Source organism: Drosophila innubila (assembly GCF_004354385.1).
Source record: "Drosophila innubila isolate TH190305 chromosome 3R unlocalized genomic scaffold, UK_Dinn_1.0 2_E_3R, whole genome shotgun sequence".
NCBI classification, from domain to species: Eukaryota; Metazoa; Arthropoda; class Insecta; order Diptera; family Drosophilidae; genus Drosophila; species Drosophila innubila.
In genome coordinates this window covers 28718259-28742273 of record NW_022995380.1, presented here as the reverse complement: position 1 = coordinate 28742273, position 24015 = coordinate 28718259, and the positions used below count along the sequence as shown (strand labels likewise).

The 24015-nt window shown below is 36.8% G+C and overlaps 2 protein-coding genes across 4 annotated transcripts; both read left to right on the top strand.

The window, feature by feature from the left end:
- Positions 1–4356: 4356 nt before the first annotated feature.
- LOC117789747 (E3 ubiquitin-protein ligase RNF181 homolog) lies at positions 4357–23485 on the top strand. 2 transcript variants are annotated; one of them, XM_034628863.1, is made up of 5 exons: positions 4357–4877; positions 8965–8982; positions 22823–23138; positions 23200–23232; positions 23298–23485. In XM_034628863.1, the coding sequence occupies exons 3-5, from the start codon at positions 22830–22832 to the stop codon at positions 23397–23399; spliced, it is 444 nt and encodes a 147-aa protein (XP_034484754.1). In that variant the 5' UTR covers positions 4357–4877; positions 8965–8982; positions 22823–22829; the 3' UTR covers positions 23400–23485. The 2 variants fall into 2 exon arrangements, with proteins under 2 accessions (XP_034484754.1, XP_034484755.1); XM_034628864.1 differs by lacking the exons at positions 4357–4877; positions 8965–8982 and adding an exon at positions 16544–16758.
- LOC117789746 (serine/threonine-protein kinase OSR1) lies at positions 8968–22077 on the top strand. Of its 2 annotated transcripts, none has more exons than XM_034628862.1 (2): positions 8968–8982; positions 19135–22077. In XM_034628862.1, the coding sequence occupies exon 2, from the start codon at positions 19623–19625 to the stop codon at positions 21291–21293; it is 1671 nt and encodes a 556-aa protein (XP_034484753.1). In that variant the 5' UTR covers positions 8968–8982; positions 19135–19622; the 3' UTR covers positions 21294–22077. The 2 variants fall into 2 exon arrangements, with proteins under 2 accessions (XP_034484753.1, XP_034484752.1); XM_034628861.1 differs by lacking the exon at positions 8968–8982 and adding an exon at positions 13291–13546.
- Positions 23486–24015: the final 530 nt, after the last annotated feature.

Sequence of the window (24015 nt, the reverse complement as noted above, 5' to 3'; positions counted from 1 at the left end):
TGCCAACGAACATGGCCATGTAATCACACTTGAGCCGGCAGCAATGGGCGATCCACCTTCAATTGCACCACTTCCTCCCCCTCCTCCATCTCCTCCTCCTCCTCCAGCTCCTGCTCCTGTCCCTCCCTCGCATCCCGTCACAGCCAGACGCTATGCCACAGTCAACGAGATTGCGAAACTTCATTATATGTCCGTTGGCTGACGGTGGGGGAAGATGAAGCTCTACACTGAAAAAAACAGCAACTTCTGAAATCAAGAACATTCAACTTAAATATATTTTTCTTAAAATAAGACCATTTTAAGACCATGTTACTAATACTAAGAATATTAATCTAAAGAATAAGCGCAGGTTCGAATCCCACTCTTGACAAGAAAAATCATATTAAAGAGGAATATTTAAAAAAAAAATACCAAGTTATACAAATATTTATAGATATCAAAATCAAGGCTGCAACCGGTTCTGAACAGAACCTCATAGAACCGGTTCGGTTCAGGTTTTTAAGCAGCCTGAACCGGATCATAAACCGAACCCTTGAAGCTATTTACTTTGCAAACCCGAACCTAAGCCGAACCGCTTTCTAAAATAAAAAGTTCGTTTCTTATTACATAAATTACAAAAATTTTATGGTTTTCAATATTACGTAATTATATGAGACTTTGGATTAAAATAAGTCATATTTATTATTATTATTATGCTAATTTAAATATTCAAAAAAATTTAAATTATCATAAAAAATTTGATATCTTTTTAAAAAAAATTTAATAAGTTCAAAATGTAGAGAACAATTTATAACAATAAAAATATATTTTTTGTATGAAATTGAACCAAGTTTCGAACCCAAATCTTGGGTTCAGGGCGTATATAAACTAATTCGCGAGCCGAACCGATGTTTTGCTCTATGATTCGAACCGCCGAACCGAACCTTTAACAAAATTTTGTGGGATTGCAGCCTTAATCAAAATAAACTGAATTTAAAAAAAAAAAGTAAATTATAAAATCTTTCTTATTTTTATAAGAACATTTAGCGTCGGTTTTTCAATGTCTCCTTAAATTTTATAAAATAGATTAATTCAAATTTGACATTGATTTTCTTACATTTTACGTCAAAATATCTGTTGTATAGTTTTCAAACCCTTTAAATAAACATTATAAAAACTGCCCCTTAATCTTAAAATAAGAACAATTATTCGAATAACAAAAACTGTTCTTATTTCAAATGTTCTCAAAACTAGGAAGTATTTTCTAATTTTAACAACTTTATGTTATCAATGCATTTTTTAGATCAATATTCTTAGTTTTGAGACCAAAATCTGGAATTTGAAAAATTATTTTTAACAGTGTTGCATGCCCCAATACCATGTCCAATACCGTTCCCAGGCAAGGCCAGTTCTTTTCCATTTCTATGCTATTTCTGTTTGGCTTTGTTCTCTGACTCTTTGCAGCTGTTGCTCTTGTTGCTCTTGTTGTTGTTGTTGTTGTTGCTGTTGTTGTTGTTTTTGTTGTTGTTGTACTTTTCGCTGGCATTGAGCTTGAAAATGTGTTTATTTCCATTGCCACCATCGACATCGGTCGGCTCCAAGTGCTGCCATAAAATCGCTGAAGCCTTTCGACGCAAACAAGCTGCCACATGTGGAGGACCTTCTCATCCTCTTCCTCTGCCTTGCTTAGTCTCCTAGCAATTGTTGTGCGTGTTTTTGTTATCTGCCGACTGGTGGCTGTAAGGAATGCTAATGCCATGCCATAAGTACACCTCAGGTGTTGGCTGACTCCTGTTTCCGGTTTGCCGTCTCCTTTTCGGTTGTTTTACTTATGCTGATGACATTTGCTGTGTTATTTCTTAACTAGCTTAGACTGCAAATGAAATGAAGTTGAGACAAGAAACCGCTCCTATTCCTATTCCTGTTTCTGGTCCTGCTCCCGCTCCTGCTCCTCCTTCAGCTGCATCCTGTACTTCAGCCGGAACGTGTGCGGCTGCCAAATGAGCTGCCTAACGAGTCACTTGGCTTAGCTGGCTCTTTAGTTCCCATCAGCAGGATAACAATCCTTGACTCCTCTCCCCTCACCATTCGCTAATATATCAAGGCACTCAAAGTGATTGCATTTAGTGCATTGTGTAGGGCTCGAATCACAACCTGATGACGCCTGCCGATGCATTATGAGCCCAGTTGCAGCGTCACGTTCCATTGAGTCAGACGTCTTCCTGCACAGAGCACAGACAGACGACTGTCCGTCTGTCCGTCCGTCCGTCTGTCCGTCTGTCCGTCTGTCAGCTGGACAGGCAAACAGGACATTTTAATTGTTGCCACATAACTCGTAACAATGTGAGTCCAGGCGCAGCATCAAATCCTAATTACCGCACACTCGGCCTCATCAATGTCCAATTGCTGTCCAAGCTGGTCAAGGGGCAAAGGGGAAGTCCACAAATCTGGAGCTAATTGATTTCACAATCTGCATATCTACGAGCACTTAAGATCGCGACAAAGACTTAAGCAAACAATCAAATTGTAGTAAAGTTTGATGCCTTAGGAAATTCAAGAAAATTTGCATAAAAGTTCAGAAAAAAAATGAGAAAATACATTATATTTTTATTAAATAGATATTTACAAGCTTGATTTAAAGAACTACATATGCACTGATTTAAAAGTCTTTTCCTTACTAACATAAAAACTGTTGATTAACCTACTAAGCTTATAATATAGATTATAATTTTAAAGTTTTGCTTATCATATAAACTTTTCTTTTCGAAAATTGGCAAGGAACGTGTTCCTTATACGTTTTTTATAAAAATTATATAGTAATGTTTATTTCATGACTGTGTTAAGTGTTGATCCATGTTAATGATTAATTTTTAATAATTTCTTAAGAATCTGAAAACATTTAAAAAGATATGCAATCTTCAAATATGATTTTTATTTATTATATTTTATTTTTAGGTGTCACATAAAAATTACATTATTCTTTGAATTACAAAATTGAAAATAATCATTATTTGTCATTACTAAATTTATCTTTACATTTTAATTACTTTTGATTCTTATAATCGTACAAAAAAATGTCAATCATCTTCCAAGTAGTCAGAGTTAGAGATTCCAAGAAAGTTACTTCATTTCTTATACAACTTATTCACATAAATAAAGAGTAATAGTCTCATCGTCAGTTCAAGAATTCTGAAGAGCTGCAGCTTTCCCCAGCTCGATTGAGTTGTGAGCTGTTAAATGATTCCAGTGGCCATTACCCCATTGCTGTAATCCCTCGCACTATATCGGATTATGTCACGCGCCGATTTTGCTACCCCTCAGCAGCGCAGGGAGGGAGGGGAGGGTGCAACTGTGGCGCCCCACAACATGCGGATAAGCTGTTGAATCGCGCATCAGCTGCTGACATTTAATTACATGCGCCGTTGCAGTAGAAGGGTGGTACAGGGTGCTGCCGGGTGGTACAGGGTGGTACAGGGTGGTGCAGTTATGTGTGTTGGGTGAAACTGCTGCAATTTGTTGCGTTCGCACGTAACTCAAATGCCAAACACCTGCAGTTAACACGTTCGTCGAGTTTACAGTTTACAGCGGGCAAACGGACTAAATCCGTATCCGTAACATTATCCAGACAGGCGCCTCGCTAAAATTGCACTTAAGTCAAACTTGCCAGACAAGTGGCAGTCGCAGTCAAAGGCTCGTCTGGAGTCGGGAATAGGAATAGGAAATAGGAAAAAGGGCAAAGTATGCTCTGTAAACAGCAGCAACTAAAATACCAACAAACTGGCAAATGGGCCGCTGACGTGGCCGTTTAACGAGCGCCCTTCGGGTGTAAAATTTCATTTGGATCTAAACGGTTTTCATGTCTGCAGTTAGACGACGCTTTCTTATGCTAATTCTTGGCAACTGGACACTTAGTTGATTGGTTTTTGTCATCGTCGTTGACTGATTGGATTTTGATCATTTACGGCATCCAAAGATGCGCCGCATTTGACGCATTAGTGTCAAGCGAGCACAACGGAATGAGAGTCCAACGGCTGCAATACTCCTAGCGTAAACAAGTTCACCAAGACTCAATTCTGCACTGTCGTTAAAGCGAATTATCATAGCTACAATCATACAAACGTTAAATACTGTAAATAATCATCAAATAATCACAATTTACGTAATTTTTCTTATTAAAATTCAAAGTATTCTTACTTATTGCTTAACACAACTTGCCAAGCACACATTTAAAATCTCATATGCGCGCCAAAGCAAACCAGTGCTGAAAGTTTTAGTGTTGTAAGCTGTGCCACTCTCTCTCACTCTCACTCTCTCAAAAGATTTGGTGGTACAAATGGTAAACAAGAGAACGCAACGCAACGAAATGAAAACGAAACGCGCAATACAAATTTTTTTATTGTATATTTATTTCGTGCCGCTGCCAAACGACGTTTCGTGAATTTTGCGTTCAATTTTCATAAGTTAGCAGACAGCAAAAAGTGCAAAAAGTTAATTAATTAAGAACAGAGTCGATGACGTTTCGAGTGCAGTGAATAACAGTGCATTTAATAAGCAGCATTATCGGATTGCCAGCGTAGCACTAAAATTCGCTGCCCTGCAACCTCCCCCCTCCTCTGCAGCATAAAAGCTACCAACAACGAGAGAGAGAAAAAGAAAGAAAGAAAGAAACGTTTTGTCACGCTGAACTTTCAGCTTGCGTTGATTTCTCTGTTGCTGTGGAATTTTAACTGGACTCACAGACGTTGTTCAAACTAAATAGGTGGCACTATTCACCTTACCACAGCTGTGCTAATTAAAGGGAACAGTGTCGTCCTGTGCCACAGTGCTGACATCAAGTCTATTGGTTTTTAATCGATTTTGCCGACTGTGTCGCTGCCGCGGAAGCAAAAGGAAAACAGGTTGGTTTCATATTCTGTTTTTACTTGCCTATTTGAATCTGAGTAACTGGTTCTTGTTCTATCGCTTTTAGCATACAAGCATGTATGTATTTTATTTGAGTTTGCTTTTTAAACTTTTCATTCGTTGCGGAAATAACATGAAAACGAAATACCGGCTTGTTGTCATACATATGCAGAGAGAGAGAGATAGAGAGTGAGAGAGCGCACACACACACACAGCTTAAAATTGTGAGCGACTCTCTTTCTGTCTCGTTGCGACGGTGACTCAGAGAATGCACTTGTAGTTGTGTGAGGTTATGCGTGTCAGTTTGGAATTGGAACGCGCGTGCAAAGCGGGCTACACTGGCGTCCAAGCGCAATGGGCAAGCTTCGCCTGCACAATTGATTGAATTGCAGCATTTTCTTAATTGATACGAACTTCAAATGGATCTCGTCGTTACGTTACGTTACGTTGCGTCACGTCTACTGCGCCGACAACTAGTTTCAATTAGTTGCATGCATCTTGTCGTGGGTGCCACAGCAGCTGTCCGGCCAGCTGTTTGTTCCTCTCCCCTTCACCCCCTCTCCCTAACATTTGCATTTCGCAAAACGTCACGTCCATTATGCAATAAAGAATTGAGCATGTTATCGTTTTTTATTGCTCGTGTGGATTTTGTTATTGTTGTTGTTATTATTATTGCAGTTACAGTTGTTTTGCATTATGCCTTAACTCGTCACTAAGGTTAATTTTCTCACACTAATTTTTGAAGGTTAATTGTAAACAATTTAAGTGGTTGTGAACTTGGCTATGCTCGCATATTGTTGACACAACCCAATTGTTGCTAAATATATATTATTTAACAAGTCGCCACGCGCCTAAATTGTGATTTTCAAATGCCTGCTAATTCAATTGATCAACTTCCCCATCCCCCAACTCATCTATCATCCCTGTCAAGTAAATCGACTCCTTCCCCACCCCAATAATACAACCCCAATCTGCCATTTACACCTCACTTTTATTGGCTGCCAATTTGCGTTTACAATTAGTCGCATCCGTTGCTGCAATTATGCCACAAATTTCAATTCCGATGTCGAAATGTTGAGTTGACGATGATGTTGATGTTGATGTTGATGCCAAGACGCCAATCTGCTGACAGTTATTATTGCTCTCATTGTTGTTGTTGTTATTGTTATTGCCTCGCCACCGTCACCGTCACCACGTGCAGTTTGGCGCCTGCTTGTTGTGTTTATTGATTTGATGCACCCAAATTTCTATACCCTGTACTCATCAACAGAGCAAACAAGGGGGCTCCGGCTCCTGCTCGCTTCGCTCGTCTACCCACGGCTCGCTTCGCTCGCGGTGAGACGAGCACGCTCGACTGTAGGATACCCTCAGCCCATACTCTTTTATAAAAGTTGATTTTTGACCCATTGTTCCTTTGGAAGCTATATGAAAAATTATACCGAATTAAACCAAATTTGGTCAGAATATACAAAACCCACTTAAATGCATATTCTGCTGTGCTTTTTTATTCTAAAAGTTGATTTTTGAACGATCGGTCCTGTGACAGCTTTATGATATAGTCGCCCGATTTAAAAGAACTTCGGCCAGGATAGACAAATCCAATAGAGGGTATACACTGGGATGCGTCGATTTGTATGAGTCTAAAAAAATTTAAAAATGTTTACCCAAATTCGTAATCTGAAGTACTGAAGACTTTACAATACCTGGGTACCGGTTATTATCTAATCGAACATCACTTCCTTACTTATTGTGCTGTGTGCTCCACTGTACTTCGGTCACGCTTCGAGCAATCGCCACAATCGATTAAAGGGCGCCACTTAAAATAATCTGCAAATTCATTGCAGTTTTTTTTTTAAATTTAATTTTATTTGTTTTATTTGTTTTTTTTTTTTTTGAAATACGTTAGAATACTGTATGACTACATTGAGGAACTGATAAGCCTAACAACAGTGTCATCCCCAAAGCAAAAAACGCAAGAAAAAAACCCAAAATATATAAAGAGTAACCTTTAAGTACAGTCGAACTTGTCAATGGAAATCTTTTATTACATAGTATATTAATTCAGCTGCTCTTACGTTCTATGAAAAAGTTTTTATATAACGAAAGGATTTTCTGGCACCTTGAAAATTTATTATAGGCAAGTTCGACTGTAATTGTGTACTATTTATACAAAAAAAAAAAATGGTACACATCTTTTGGATTGCCGAATAAAGTATTTTTTAATATAAAAACCAGGGAATCAAACCTAAACCAATAAAGGTGACGGTTCCGGTACGTTTCGAAACAAGTATTTCGGTAAAATGCAGTATGAATTAAGAGACCGAATCATGATCAAAATGTCATTCCGATTGAAAATCGGGTGAGTTTTCTTTAAGTTATGACAGTTGGAAGTTTGTCAACTCTTTGACCTAGCAACTTTACCATAACCGTACCGGTACAAGCGTTTCGGTTCTTGAAAATGAATTAATCAGTTACGGTTTCAGTTTCGGTACTAAAAATTAAATAGTTAGTTTCTGTTAACGGTTTCCAAACCGGTTACGGTGTTATTCCCTGAAAAAAAAAACACATTCTTTGATTTGTGAAGATAAAGTATTTTCCTTTGATATTTGTTGCAATTAGCTTGACAGTCAGTTGAAGTGCAATCAAAAAAGGATAAAAAAAAAAAAGTATAGTTGCCTTTGAAAGCTCAGTATATCATTCATTTTGTACATTTATTCATTTGTTGTAGTGCGAGTGTCGGTCATAAATTTATGCGCAATTTGTTTGTCTTGCATGTCATTTTGCCGTCCACAAAGATTAAATATTTAATACGTTCTGCTGTCTCTCACTTTCCCTCTCTCTCTCTCTCTCTCTTTTCGTGCTATGTTTTTGTTTTGTTTCGGTTTTTGTAGTCGCAAAATGCATATTTTAATGGGTTTTACAGCACGTGCCGTTGTACGAATGTTTATTTGTTGATTGCTTTTGACTCTGTTTATCTGTGTTATTATTTTTGCAAATTTTTAATATGCCGAGCGCCGAGCACAAAAGTACATAATTTATGACACACGATTAAGCCTGCAGCTGTCAAAAAGTTGTTCATTAAGTGTCAGAATCATATTCAGTTTATATAACATTTATTGGAATTTCGGTAAATTATAAAATAAAAAGAAAGTATTTTTTTTTTTTGCCTGTGATAAAGCCTTTTTAAGCTTATCAAATGTCTTTCAACGTAAGTTTGTAAAATATGATTGTTGTTTACCTTTTTTCCTCCGTTCTGTTCCTGGTTTCTTTTTTTCAGAAAATTTTGGACACTGTATTGACTACCAGTCAATCATTCTACCAGTCAATCACTCAAGCTAAAAAGTTTTAGATAAAAAGACAATAAATTAAATCCAAATGACATATTTATCAATTGATTGCCAAGTCTCGATTTGACTTTCCCATATAAATAAATCAATATTTGATTATTTTGTGCCAACAGTTTAATATTTTACCCTCGTACATTACTTATTAGAATACCCTATGGGTATTCCCATAGGAATGGGGAGGGTTAAATGAGGGTTGTTCTTGCAACTAAATACATTTTCTTGTTTGGCTTCATATCAATTGTTGTTGCGTAATTATAATGCTATTACCATTCATCAGGTCATGGAAATTGGTTCAATTTTTATACTGTATTCTGATTTACAATTAAGATCAATATTTGTGACGGAGCACTTTTAAAAAGCCAAGAGCAAAGACGTCAACACTTTTTGTATCAGACGTCAATAAATAAATATAGCACAATTTACTCATCGATTCGAATGGTGAAGAATAAAAACAAATTAAAAATTGTATTTAAAAACAAATATTTATTTGAAAATAGATCTAGGAAACAGAAACTTTCAGTTATTATTATATATATATTAAATTTTATTTATATTCTTCATTCTGAGTTAGCTTAGGGCGGCAATATCGTTCGATTATTTGGGATAATGTTAGCCCATAATTTATGTTTATCTGATTATTCTAATGAAACTTTTATAAATTGTAGTCGTAATAAATAATTTATAATTCTTAAGAAGCACATTAATTTAATTTCAAATTCTTTTTAAATATTTGCAGATTCTAACGGACTAGCTGGTAAGTTCAAAGCGTGTTTTAACAGAGGTGCAGAGATCAAATGATCATGATCATTCGGATTAATCTTCAGTTGAGTTTTCGTATTAGTCACCCGCATTGAAATGAGTTTAGTTTAGTCAGACATGCTTTAGTAAGCATTCGCGTAGACAGAATGCATTAATTAAACTAATTGCAATTTACAAAATACAAATCTAAATTGTGATCTAACATCAAGATTAAATTGGAAATCATCCACACTTATAGCCAGGGGAATTGCTAGCATCGTCGGAGGCAGTGGGTCACGTTCAGTTCGGTGCTAATCGCCTAATTGACGGCATGTAAGCACGCGGAAATGTGAAATGTGTTTTGGGCAGGGCATGTGAACAGTTTTAGCGAGCACTGTACCGCACATACGACTATCAGTGATGCCTATTTAGCCTTTTTTCGGATAAATTTGTTCTATTTTTAACTGCTTCAGCCGTGAAAAATCTCAAACATCCTCTATCCGAAAATCTGGCTTTTTTTGAGATCGTGTTTTTTCGATGCAATAAAGATTCTATTCTGTCAATGGAAATTTTTCAGATCGAAAACGATATTAAACGAGTTTCTCAATACCCAAATATTCACCTAATAAAATGATAGAATATTGAAAAATGCAAAAGCTTTCGACCGAAGCAAAAAAAATCAAGACTCGGCAGGCAATAACCCTTTTGTTGGAACTAGTCAATACAGAAGTTAAGAGGGTTCAGGCAAGTTAATTTAGTAAAAACAAAATTAAGAAACCGTCTTCAAATAGAGTCATTAAATGTTATTTTAACCATAAGGATAATGTGTATATTGTACTATTTTTCAATTATATGTTTATGTATATTTTATTTTCTGAAGTCTTGTTGCCATCTTTATCAATTACCTGACAGACTTATAGGAAAAGGTCGAGGAGAGCTGTTAAATTAAATTTTTTAAAATGTTGTCCTATTTTCTGTCCTATTTTTTTAGTCTTTTCTCCCTATTTTCTTTGGTCGTTTTGTCCTATTTTTCTGAAGAATAGTTGGCATCACTGACGACTACACTAAATGTATCTACAGTGCGCCAATGTTAATTTAATTTTTAATTTAATTTCGCTAGCTAGGCAATGGCCTGGGCAATGGCGTTCCCAGTTTTTAATTTGTTTGCATGCTTGGCCGAGCAGAAAAACAACAACAAATTGACATAATGATCGGTCCATGGTAATGATCATCATCAACAACATTTGTGGCGCCCCCTTTATACGATATTTTTACATTAAGATTTGACTTTGAACTTGTCTGTCTCATTTGCTCTCTTTTTTTTTTTTTTTGTTCTTGTTGATGCTGCTGACATCCCCCCTTTTAAAATGCAATCTCTGCAGTCTATTACTGCGTTTATGCTACGCTCAGTTTGTGATTTTGATTCATATACCAGTGTAAACATCATTTCATGGTTTTGACTCAACGCAGAAAACTTAATACTATACTTTCATTCAGGGAATAATAGCGATATCATTTACCAAAACTAAATGTATCCGTTATTTTATTAAGAACCGAAACTTTTGTACCGGTACGGTCTCGGTACATTTTACCATAAATTATATTTCATTTTCTGCATACATATAATTTTTTTATATTAGTGAATAACAAAAGTTTTCACTTATAAAGTTGTTAGGTCAAAGTTTTATAACTTTTTTAAAACTAAACCGATTTTCAAATGGAATGTCATTTTGGTCATTGTTTGCTCTCTAAATTCTTCATATTTTATTTTAAAATTATTAAAATTGAGTTGTACAACTAAACAACAAAACAAAAAATAAAAATGGAAACGAAATAGGCACCGATATTTGATTCGGTTTGATTCCCTGCTTCAAAGCATATAAAATATAAATATTTCAAGACTTTAAATTACATTTAAAAAGTTTTATGCACACAGCTCTTCATTGCTTAAATAAATGGCTTCATTCTGGGTTTTGTGAATTGGAAATATCATGATATGCATAGCATAAACGTAGTTTGAATCTGAGAGATGGTCGTCCAGCTATTCATCGACTTGTTTTTATGGATGCTGCAAGTTTCCTGGACTGTTGTTACCCAGTTGCCCACTCACTTGAACGACCGACGCTCCGCGATTTAAATTTAGCAACAACAATACAAGGTAGTGGGCTTTATATGGAACGACATTTCAATTGCGACTGCTATTTTTAGTCATTGTCATCAAGCGCGCAAACATTTACTTGTTGGTTTTATTTTTTTATTCATTTTTTTTTTTATGATTATTTGCATATTAAGTAAAATATCGTGCGCTTCTGGAAACGCAAAAAATACGTGACTCGGGCTAAAAATTTGTATAAATATTCTTGTGATTTGCGACAAGGTCAATTGGTTAAACTTGGCAAAAACATTGTATAACAGCAAATTTTTAATTGCAATCACTTGTTAAAAGTGTGCTATAAATCCCAAAAAAGATTGAAAATAATGTTTCATAAATAAGTCGCATTTATCTGACTTAAATTCACAAGCTTTTCTCGAGCACTTAAGTTTTGTAACCGCTAACAGCTTTAAAATTCTACACAACTTCCAACAGCAACAAGTTCATTCAACTGAAGTGACCTCGTATACAAGTAGAGAACATATATTAAAAAATAAATAAAAATAAAACAATAACAAAATGCTTTTAAGCATATTGCAATATTCGCACAAGTTTTTGCAATTGCTTCGAGAGAGCAATAGACGCTCGTCCTTGCCTTGAGACTATTGCCTATAGCTATGAGAATGTGTTGAATTTTGGGAATAAAAATAAACGAGTTGAATCTCTGATCATTAGGAAAGCTGCGTTTAACCTGATCAGTCAATATTTCAAATATTTTCAATGAACTTAAGATATATGTATAAAGTTTCTTACTTGTTTAAAAATACAATTCGAAGAGACAGTCAGAAATTATTGGTATGACGTCTACGACGGGTATATGTACTACATATGCAAACTTATATGTATGTATATGTATTTAGCTTTGTTTATTTTAGTTGGACCTGGTTGTACTATGAGTACTATTCATTCACATTCGTTTCGCTGCTGTCATTCATGGCTACGGTTTGATGGCCTCAATGCCATTTTACAATCTGTTAATGTCCCAATAATTATCTGCATAAAATATCAATTAAGTGCAACAATTCTCAACTTTGGCCCGCCCACACACGTGCTAAAACTTGAGGCGCTAATTGTCGATATTTTAGTGTTGCATGTGACGCCAATTTCGATCACTTGACTCGTGTTACGGGTACGCATAAACAAAGGCCCCTTGGAAACAGATTCAATTTGCGGATTGCTTCGCACATTTCTTCAACAACAGATACGTTTACTGATAGATACTAATAGGTATATATAAAAAAAAAAAGAAAGCAAGCTTGATTATAAACAAATTTTTTAAAAATAAATATGTGCAAATTGCTAAAAATAATAATAACTAGCCAAAGTACCTCAACACAGTATTACTAAATGTTATGCAAATAAGTGTTAAAAACGCATTTAGACCAGGGATGGCAAGACAAATAAATAAATTTAAAATTAACTTTCAAGTCTTCGCGACTTTCAGTAATTTGTAGAAAAACAACTGAATAAACATATTTATTTCTTAAAAGAGGTTCATTATAATTATTATTATTATATTAAAAACACCTGTTAGCCTATATTTTCACATGTTTTTTTTTAATTTAAAAGCTTAATTACTAAAGTTATAAAGTGAATACTCGAAGATGAAATACTCTGTAAATAAAACTGAATACGGAAGCAACTGAATCTAAAAATGTGATTTGTTGTTGCTGCGAAAAAGCTTAAAATAAAACAAGACTTATCAATTGTTTTTTAGTCCACTTTTCTTTAGAAGTAGCACCGTAAAAAAGAACCGCAAAAAACCAAAAAATGTCAATAAGTAATTAGCTGAAATTTTCAATCAAATGCAAAAGTCCATGCATAATCATTATGTTATGTTAGACAGCAGCCTTAAATATAATTCCTATTAAATCCATTCAGTAGTCCGACTCACAGTCACCAATACTAACGCAAAACACACACAGATTCATAGTCGTAGTCGTAGCTACCCATAAGAATAATGAATACACTCGTAACTAACGCCAACCACAATGAAGGCGGCAGAATTTCGCACTTTTTGTGAATTCGTCCCAGTTGCTGTTGTTGTTATTTGTGCTGCCATCGTGTTCCGCCATTTGTAGCGCTCATTTAATTTTTTTTTTTATTGTTGTTTATTGCTTAACAAAATGTTCATTTTAAATGTTTGATTACAACGATTTGTGAAGTTCAGTCGAATTTGTGATTTTCGCGCTGGAGGAGTGACCCGCAAGCAATGCGATTTTAAATTGCACGCGATTCGATTGCTGCCTATCAGATTGTCGCGAAATCAGATCGTTTTCGAAAGGCACTTCAAGTGCCTCAACCTTATGTGACACTCACTATTCACTGTCGTGATTCCATAGACTCAACACTTAAAAGTGTCTTCATTGTGAAATTTATTCGAACTTGGCCAGAATGCAGTTCCTAAATATGATTTGCCTGAAGCAAAGTGGGTTGGAAATTGAAATTTCAAAAACTTTGTTTTTTAAACAATTTAATACTTGTGCCTAAAAATTTGCAATGTGACTAACCAATAAAATATATTGCTTAATACATTTAAATGTGCGAGAAACATTTATCATTCATAAGCCAACCAACAAAAAAGAATGTTTTAAATGCAAATGGCTAAATTTGTGACATTCTTTGAATTAACCACGTGATATGCAAACCGCCGTCCTTGATTTATCAAAAAACTGACTTTTAATTATTAATACATTGTAAATTAAAAAAAAATAAATAAATAAATGAATAAAAGTGAGAGTATTCTGGATGCGCCTCTCGTACAATATCTAAAATTAATTTATTTTATGTCATAGAGTCAATTCTGTCTAATGTGTACAAAGAAGATCATATTTAAATATAATTGTATTTAGTTCAACAATTGTACAACCTCAACATGTAAATATAACTCAAGATAAACACAATTTTAATTGTTTTGTATAGTCTTATCAGGAAATGGGAACTTTATAGCTCCTACCTCATCATTGGATTTTAATAGCTTTTTATTTGTAATTAAAAGAGGATTTAACTGCTTCATAAACTTATACACTTAAAGACAGACTGTTTCTTTGTCTTTGTTTCGTTGATATATTTCGGTATATCAAGTGGGTTTTTTTTTTAAATTATGGTAAATTTGTGTTACAGATGTTTTTATTTTCAGTATCTGTTTCAAAAAATTCTAAAGAATAGATAATAATTACTTTTGGTTCCGGTATCAGTACCGGTACGTAACGGTACAAAAAATCAATTTTGAAACATTTTAAAATGTTAAGATGTCGTTTTATATTAAATATAACATCAAAATATATAGGGCAAAAAAATTTTTTTAACGAATTTTAAAATATTTGAATGCAGAATGAATAAAAAGGCCAAACCATGATCAAAATGACATTCCGCTTAAAAATCGGTTAAGTTTTGATCAAGTTATGACAGTTTGAAGTTGGTCAGACTGCGGATTTAGCCACTTTACAAGTCAAAAATGTTGTTCAATTTCACATGATTTTTTACAAGAAAATGAAAGGTCTCAGAATCAAGTTTAAAGTGTTGTTTTATGCTAATTGCGATATAAGGAGTTGAATCTTGGTCGAAAATAATAAAATTTTCTAAATGAACTTAATTTGAATGCAAAATGCATTTAGAGTCCAAATCATGATCAAAATGACATTCCACTTGAAAATCGGTTCAGTTTTGATCAAGTTATGACAGCTGAAAGTTGATCAACTCTTTAACTACAACCGAACCGGACAAACGTTTCGGTATTCGGTATTTGACAGAGAATTTTCATTCGGTAACCGTTTCAGTTTTGGTACTAAAAATGAAACGGTTTGTTTCGGTTATCGGTTCCGGAATCGGTTCCGGTGTTATTCCCTGTTTTAAATAAACGACAATAAATTTATTTAATTAAAATCACGTAATTCGCATAAAGAGTTCAAGCACATCAACTTGTGGTGCTCATTAATGTGTCAATATTGTTATTATTAAGATCGTATAAAAATCGCCAGATCTATAAATAAAACTGCCCATAAATACATATTTGTGAATGCAAAGTGCAATAAACGGAAAATGTGTTGACGCCCGCTGATGGCTGAGCACTTGTATTAAATATGTACATATTAATGTACGTTTGTATGTAAACATGTACATGGATCGTTTTTACGCACTCATAGCCATCGGCTAAAGCCGATCACGATCACGCTCACCTTTGTATTTCCTAGCACCCCCCCTTATCAACCCCCTATGTATGTGTATAAAATGTCGGTGATTGCATTGGAAATGATATGCAGAGCCGCGAAACAAACCGAACTCTATAAATAAACCTCACGCAGAACTGCGAAATCTTCGCGCAAATTTGTTATTTTTATATGTTCGCATAAAAATGCACAGCATTTCACTCCTTAAGACGCAGACGTCTAGCTTATTTAGACTCTAAATCCAAACAGACGAAGATGAATATATCGTCGTTATACCACAAACATATAGCGATCGTCGGAGTGATGCGTCTGTGCCATATGTTCAAGATATGGTAACTAAAACATCAGCAATTCACGAATTTTTCATGACGGATCTACTTCATATACTATGTCTCTTCATATGTAGATACAAAACTTATCTAGTCTAGAGATAGAGAAGGGAATGGGAGGAATTTTTGGAGGGAGTATTTTGTGGGTATGGAAATGTAGTCAATGCTTCACATTTTGGGGCTTTTTGTGTTGCTAATTGTTTTTGTTTGTTATTGTCATTGTTGTTGCTGTTGTTGTTTCTTAGAGCTGATAAAACTCTAGTACAAAATAAATAAACCTCACAAAAACTATCAAGTCACAATAGCTAGACATATACGAATAATGAAAGTGCTACAAAAAAAAATACATAAATAAAAATAATAAAACATTTAATTAGAATTTGATGTAAAATACGTTTAGGTTAATTCTATAAAATTTCATATGAAAACAAATTTATCATAGAAAAAAATAGTAAAATGTTAATAGAATTAAAAAATAATTTGTGTAGTATAAATTAATTTAAATTTGTTAACAACAATTAGTGAGATGACTTGCTTTCTCATCAGAAGTTAATTAGTTCCTTATAGGAATTCAAAATTTAAAAATAATTTATATTTCAACATAGATCATGACGATGCCTCCCACTGTGCAACTGTAGAATCATTGCTCTCTTCCTCTCACGCTCTTTCGCTCTCTCGCGCTCAATGCTGCATTGTACCCCACTCCACAGCACAGAGGCCGCGACGCGTCGTTTCGTTGCCTGCTCTTGATATTTGCTCAATACATTTAGTTTTGTAGTTCTTCTAATGTACTTTTTTTTTACACAATCCTCTCACTCTCTCCTTGCTGGCGCTCACACTTGTTACGCGTCGTTGTTGCTGACGTTGACGCTGACGCTGGCGCTGACGTTACTCGCTTTAGCTTTGGGGGCTATTCCGATTTGTGCTGCGCCATGGTTCGCTCAGTTGTTGCGCGGCGTTGAATACAAACGCGTCGAAATCGCGTGGAGCGAAGTACACGGCGAATACGAATACGAAGACGAAGGCGAAAGCGGAAATCGAAAACCATTGACGAATACGAGAAAAACGCGCGCGTGCGTTTTGCCAGTTGCCAGTTGCCAGTGATCGTCGCCCAGAGGGGGTGGCACGTAAAGTAACTGAAAGTAATTACCAAAGCGAATTTCCTAATAGTTTTGCGTAAATTGTTTTGATTTCGATTTCGATTGCGTAAAATCAATAAAAAAAAAAATATCGAAATGCAGGCCTTAATCGAAACTAATTGAACTCTTGTGATCATCATTTGACGCATTATTTTCTCTTGGTCGTGTGACACAGTCTGATAGAGTGTGCTTATCATTTTCACATGATCGTCTGACCGTCTCAATAAATAATTTTTGGTTTTTTTTTCTTTTCGCTTTAATATTGATACATTGTGGCATTATTGAGAGGCGCCTGGCAACGATTTCTGTTGCTATTTTAAAAAATGAAAATAGTTCTCTGTCTTTTTTATTTAGGAATTTGAATTGGCTTAAATTAGCATACATAGATCTGTTGAACATAGCCTTCCCCTTGTCCCCTTGAAGTGTTTTTTTACTTTTGTTGTTAAGCGTTTCCTGTGCTCCCTCTCCTTCCCTCTTCCTCACTCTTCTGCTGTGCGTTTTGTTGTGTAAACATTGGGCTTTTCATTCTATTTGTTTTTCCCATTATTTTGGCGAAATATTTCGCAAGTGCTAGATTTTGTATTTGGTTTCCGTTTGGTCTAATTGGAGCACCGGGTCTTGACATAATCGCCATAACAGCCGAGGCACATGACGACGACGCGCCCCAGATACGAACTAATTATTCCGATTATTTTTTATTATTATACCCGTTACTTAAAAAATAACTAAAAGGGTATATTGTGTACGTTCGATCTCAGAGACTATAAGAGATAGAGATATCAAAGTTGGCACAAAGATTTGTATAGACCCCACGCAGGTCAAGTTTGTTTTAAATTTTTGACACGCCCCCTTGCGCCCCCGCAAATCGCGAAAAGCCAACACACCCACAGTTTTTAAGATAATACAGTTTTTATGGTAATTAGCGTTATCTATTAATATTTTCTATAATCTCACTTAACCGCAGCAAGATCGGACATGTAGAACGGGAGAAATAGCTAACCAAAGTTATAAATAAAGTAATTATTTCAATACAATCACCTAAAAGTATGCAGCAGTTTCTATTAGGTAGTAATTTCTTTAAAGTACTTTTATATATATTGAAAAAAGTAACGGGTATCCTATGGTCGGGATCTCGAGTAGAGCGTTTCCCACTTGTTATTTGTTAGATACAAGCTTATCAGTATCTCGTGTGCTAGAAAAGATACGAGTATCGGAGTATCTTTATATTTGGTTGAGGTTGCCACTGTTTGCACATGACTTGCCGTTAACCACAATTAGTGAGTCGCTTCTTTGTCGGCCTTCAATGTTTACCATTAAACGTTAACCGCGCCCAGTGCTATCAAATTTCGTTCACTCTCCCCACCCTTAATGATGATAACTTTGATTACCCCCTGCCCCTGCTCCTGCCCGTGCACCTTCCCCTACCCCTGCCCCACCTGTCAGTCGCAACAACAAGAGGCAGGCAATTGTATCAAATTGATATAAACACTAAAAACTGAACAGAAAACTTAATTGCACTTTCTACGTCTTGTTGTTATTATTATTATTGTTGTTGATGTTGTTGTTGTTGTTGCTGTGGCATCTAAAAATAACTGAATGCGGTCATTGGTCCCTCTCGCCCACCTCTTCCCTCTCCACACATACACAGCTCAACTGATTGCGAGAGTCAAGCAATTTTTATGCTACGCGTACAATCGAGCAGACTCTCTTCTGCGCGCCACCACTGTGTACAGTCAGCGTCTAAAATTATGTGCACACTAATGCTTAATACAACTTTGATTCATGAACTTAGAAAAAACAAATACACACGTCAGTGCTTATCAATGAATTTTGTGGAAAAATTTTTTCACTTTACTCGATTTATCAGTCATTAGCAGGTTTTGCTGGGAATAAACCGTTTGTTTACTTTATGAAATTGCTGGTGATTCCCATTTTTGAAATAATTTGCAATATTAAAACGAAAGCATATGTGTCACATATTTAAGTCAGATCTACTTCTTTTAAGTACATTTTGAAATTCAGTAAACTTATGCATTAAAATTTGCTAATTTATTAGATGTTCTATAGTGTGTATTAAGCCCTTTTTATGGTTTTGTTGATGGATTTTTTACGCCAAAAAAATGCATTGTCAGCACACGAGGTTCACTTTTTCATTTTCGTTAAAATTCACAAGGTGTTCAAAACGTACAAACTAATCATACCACCCTCGTTTTTTGCATGCCAAAAAAAAAAAAAAAACAAAATCTCCTTTTGTCCAACAACATTGTAAATTGTTTAGGCGCTTTTCTTTAGAATTTTCTTAGAGCGTTTTCTATCACATTACCCACCCTACCGCAAGGTCTTATACTTTATACGTGTACTCTCTTTGCTCTATTGCAGAAGTTGCATACTTCAACAACAACAACAGCAACAACAACAACAAATACAACACCAACAACAATTGTGACAACAAATCATTGCAACAAACATCGGAAAGTCGAGTCTGCTGCTTCGGAAGAAAGCAACAGGAGGAGCAACAGCAACAGGATCAACAACAAGAGGAGCGAAACAAGGAGCATTCAAACTCAAACAGTTATAACGTGCAACAGAGGGCAAGTGCCAACAGTGAAGAGTGTCCAACTAAATCCGTATACAGGCAACAGAACACCGAGTTCTCCAGCAACAACAACAACAATCAGCAAGAGGAGCAACTGCAGCAGCAGCAGCAACAGCAGGAGAAACCATCCAGAGGTGTTGTCATTTCCAGACAACCAAGGCGACAAACACAACGTTCACAGAGCCAGCCGGCAATCTTGCAGCAGCAACAGCAATCGCAACCGCTAAGGAAACGTCCAGGAACTCCGCCGCCACACGCCGCCGTCAGAAGCATGACGTCCATACCTGCAAACTTGTCCAGCAATAATGTGGCAGCAGCAGGAGCAGCAGCAGCAGCAGCAGCAGCTGGTGCTGCCATCGCCGCAGAGAAGCAGCCGTGGCCCAATTCCAAGGATGATTACGAGCTAAGGGATGTGATCGGTGTGGGTGCCACTGCGGTGGTGCATGGTGCATATTGTATACCCAAGAATGAGAAGTGTGCCATTAAGCGCATCAATCTGGAGAAGTGGAACACCTCGATGGATGAGCTGCTCAAGGAGATCCAGGCCATGTCATCGTGTAATCATGAGAATGTCGTCACATATCATACATCGTTTGTGGTGCGCGAGGAACTCTGGCTTGTCCTGCGTCTGCTGGAAGGTGGATCTCTGCTGGACATTATCAAGCACAAGATGCGCACCGCCAACTGCAAGCAGGGCGTCTTTGATGAGGCCACCATTGCCACGGTGCTGAAGGAGGTGCTCAAGGGCTTGGAGTATTTCCACTCCAACGGGCAGATCCATCGTGATATCAAGGCGGGCAATATACTCATCGGCGATGATGGCACCATACAGATTGCGGACTTTGGTGTCAGCGCCTGGCTGGCCACCGGCAGAGATCTGTCCCGGCAAAAGGTGCGTCACACATTTGTGGGTACGCCTTGCTGGATGGCACCGGAGGTGATGGAACAAGATCATGGCTATGACTTCAAGGCGGACATTTGGTCGTTTGGCATTACGGCCATTGAAATGGCAACGGGCACGGCGCCATATCACAAGTATCCGCCCATGAAGGTGCTCATGCTGACGCTGCAGAATGAGCCGCCCACACTGGACACCGGTGCCGAGGATAAGGATCAGTACAAGGCCTATGGCAAGACATTCCGCAAAATGATCGTCGAGTGCCTGCAAAAGGAGCCCTCGAAGCGTCCAACTGCCAGTGAGCTGCTGAAGCATGCGTTCTTCAAGAAGGCCAAGGATCGCAAGTATCTAACCCAGACACTGCTGCAGTCCGGCCCCAGCATGGAGACGCGTGTCCACAAGGCGGCCAAACGTCAGCCGGGTGCATCGGGTCGACTGCATCGCACCGTCACCGGTGAATGGGTCTGGTCCAGCGAGGAGGAGGACAATGTGAGCGGCAGTGGTGGACGCAAGCAGCCATCCTCCGACTCTGAATCGGAGGATCGTCCAATCAATCGACTCGAACGCGCCGATTCATCGGACAGCGATCGTGAGGAGACAACACCCGAGATTACCCGCAGCTTGTCCTCGGCGACAGTGACACCGGGCGTGGCAACTGCCCCACCACCACCCACTGGCACTGCCGCCCAGGAACTGTCCGCCGGCATTGCCCAAATGCCGTTGCCAAGTGAATCCGCTGCTGGCGAGGCACCACCGGTTAATCTAGTGCTGCGCATGCGTAATCTGCGCCGGGAACTGCACGACATACGCTTCGAGTTTGCTGTGGGCAAGGATACGGCCGAGGGCATTGCCACGGAGCTGGTGGATGCGGGTCTTGTGGATGCACTGGACACACAGCCCATGGCCATACATCTCGACCAGCTGATCGCCCAGTGCGACACCATGAAGACAATAACGTTCCAGCTCAGTTCCGGAGTGCAGCCTGGCGAGACGCCGGATGAGCGTTCCCTTGTCGGTTACGCGCAAATATCCATTACGGACTAGGATACGGAGTTGGCCTAGTGCCAAAGCTCTTCACAGCCGTTCAGTCTCCTACCCCATACGTAACGCAACGTAACGTAACGTGACGTGACGTGACGTAACGCCTGCGCCGCTTTTAGCAATAGACTAGAACTAGAAATGTAATTGCTAGTTATTAGATCTAAAACGCAAGCATAGAAATTACATATATGTCTATGTATATATATGTGCAAATGTACATACATATATGTACATAAATACATACATGCATACATACATACCTAATGCATACACTTATCTGTATTGTATCTCTTTGCGCATTGTAATTACTTCATACGCCCCGCAGTCCTACCTCCCTGCCGTAGTTAGTCGCAGCTCCCTCTGCTAAAATTAGTAGCTAAACCTAATCGATTTATCGAAATTGTGTACTTATTATTCGTTTTGTTTTTCATTGTCTTAAGTAGCGCACTTCGCTCTGTATATATAGTATATATATATATATATATATTTTGATAACTAGCCACTCTCTTTAAAGTACCATTCAAGACCCCATTTGAATCGGTTGCGTCTTTTTGGCTTCCCCCCACCCCCCAATTAATTTATTCTTTAGCGATCTAAACGTGTTAATTTTAATGATTAGCTTCTAAGTTCAAGTATTTGTTTTCTTTTATGCTCGCAAAAATTTCACTTTAGCCCATAAATTTTAAGCAAATTTATTCAATTGCGAATTGTCACGAAATTAAAGCAGCTTAATTGTCACCAATTATTTTTTTTGTAATATTTACTGTTGCCACATTAAGCGAAAAAATTGTATTTATTATTTCCATGGAGTACAGAAAAAACAAAACGTACATAAATATAAACATTGAATATTAAAGAACATACTTATAGTAAATAATATAATATAAAAAAAAAGCAAATGAAAAGAACAAAATTATTTTGTGTTTTTATTGAACGGATTTCGAAACTTTTTTATTATTTGTTTTCTCGTTAACATCGTCATTTAAATCATCAGCATTCCAAGTGTTAGCAGTCTTTAAAATCTGTATCTATTTTTGTCATTCATCTACCAACCTATATAATTCTTTGAATCCAATAATGACTACGCTAATTGTGGGACTTAACACTCAGCTCAATTTAGAATACAATTTCTAAAATACAGTAAGCACGAACTATAAAGTCTGTAGCAATCCCGAGATGCCAGTATATGCCTGTAATTGTAGACTAGTGAAAAGTTTTAAATATTCAAAAACTTAGCTATAGACCACATTTTAAATGCAAAAGACCTCTTACATATATTCTTAGCTATTATCTAAATACTAAGCCAAAGGCTGTACGCAGGTCAGTGTCAACTATAATAGTTAAGATCAATCAAGTTCAAGTTAATAACTAATTGTAATTACATATGTCAGAAATTGTATACGATCTGAAATGACTTAAAAATAAAATGGCATTTGGCTCTAAAAAAACAAAAACAAAAAAAACCAAGAAAAGCTAACAAATTATCATTTAACTTATTGTCGAAAAGTTTCAAAATTCGATACCAATTGCAGGTAAAGCATGGCCGATTACTTTGAGGAATTGGGACACACTCCCACAGGACCCGAGGGTGCCAATGATTTCGACCGCCATTACCGCCGTCTCCAGGTGCTGGCCATTATGAACGGCATTGATATGGAAATTGAGGTGCCTGAGGCATCCAAGCGTGTCATAGAGGAGCTGCCCATCCACGAGATTACTGCCGAGGAGATAAATCCGGACTTTGAGTGCGCCGTATGCAAACAACCGGCTGAGATTGGCGACAAATTCAAGGTGCTGCCCTGTAAGCATGAATTTCACGAGGAGTGCATTTTACTATGGCTTAAAAAGGTAAAATATTTGAAAAGTGTCAGCTTTTATAAATTAATTGTAAATTGTACTCAAACAATAGGCAAACTCCTGCCCCATTTGTCGTTATATCTTTGTGAGTATATTTTAAAAAATATCCAAATTGAAGGTTTTGAGAACTCTTACTTTCACATCATACAGGAAACCGATGACGAGGTCTATGAGGAGTTACGCCGATTCCGGCAGGATGAGTCAAATCGCCGTGACCGTCAAAGTGCTCTAATGGATTCCATGTTCGGTTGAAACCCAAAATTATTTTCATTTTGTATATTCTATGGGTTTGGTCTTATTTTGGTTTGTGTAATAAAAATAAAACAGTGTAATTGCAATTCTCATTTTATTTATTTAAATGGCATTCTTGGTCAGGTGCAAAAATCAAAACGTAAGTATAAAATTCAATTTATTTCAGTGTACTAATTTCGGTTTAATTCAGCGTTGCTTTGTTTGTTAGGATGGTATGCTGATCACAAATAAAACTAAAATAATTTTGAAATATTTGGACAAAGCAGTTAAAAGACTTAGCGTTCATAATTATACCTTTTCAATAAAAATCTTGCTGTTCTATTTCCTGGTTCCAAGGTAATGTTAAAAATATTACCGATAGTTTTAACGTCTGGCAACATTTCATTTCACTAAAAGTGCGATAGTAATTTGTCTCAATATAATAAAATACAATTTACAAAATTTTGCGGAATTTGGTCAAATTTAGATTTTTTTTAGAATTAATATTAAAATTTTACTGTTCTATGGCGGTGTACTTCCACCCCTCATACAAATTAAAAGCTTTATTTTATCTAACTTTGAACTAAAAATGTTTATTAAATTATTAATTATTGCATCATTACTGCAAAATGAACCT

Bases quoted from the DNA above. Each gene is read 5' to 3' on its own strand.
- LOC117789746 (XM_034628861.1), top strand. From the start codon at position 13,513: ATGCAGTTCCTAAATATGATTTGCCTGAAGCAAA. The intron at 13,547-19,134 runs GTGGGTTGGAAA...GCTCTATTGCAG, and splicing joins TATGATTTGCCTGAAGCAAA to AAGTTGCATACTTCAACAAC.
- LOC117789747 (XM_034628863.1), top strand. From the start codon at position 22,830: ATGGCCGATTACTTTGAGGAATTGGGACACACTCCCACAGGACCCGAG. The intron at 23,139-23,199 runs GTAAAATATTTG...CTCAAACAATAG, and splicing joins TTTTACTATGGCTTAAAAAG to GCAAACTCCTGCCCCATTTG. The intron at 23,233-23,297 runs GTGAGTATATTT...CACATCATACAG, and splicing joins CCATTTGTCGTTATATCTTT to GAAACCGATGACGAGGTCTA.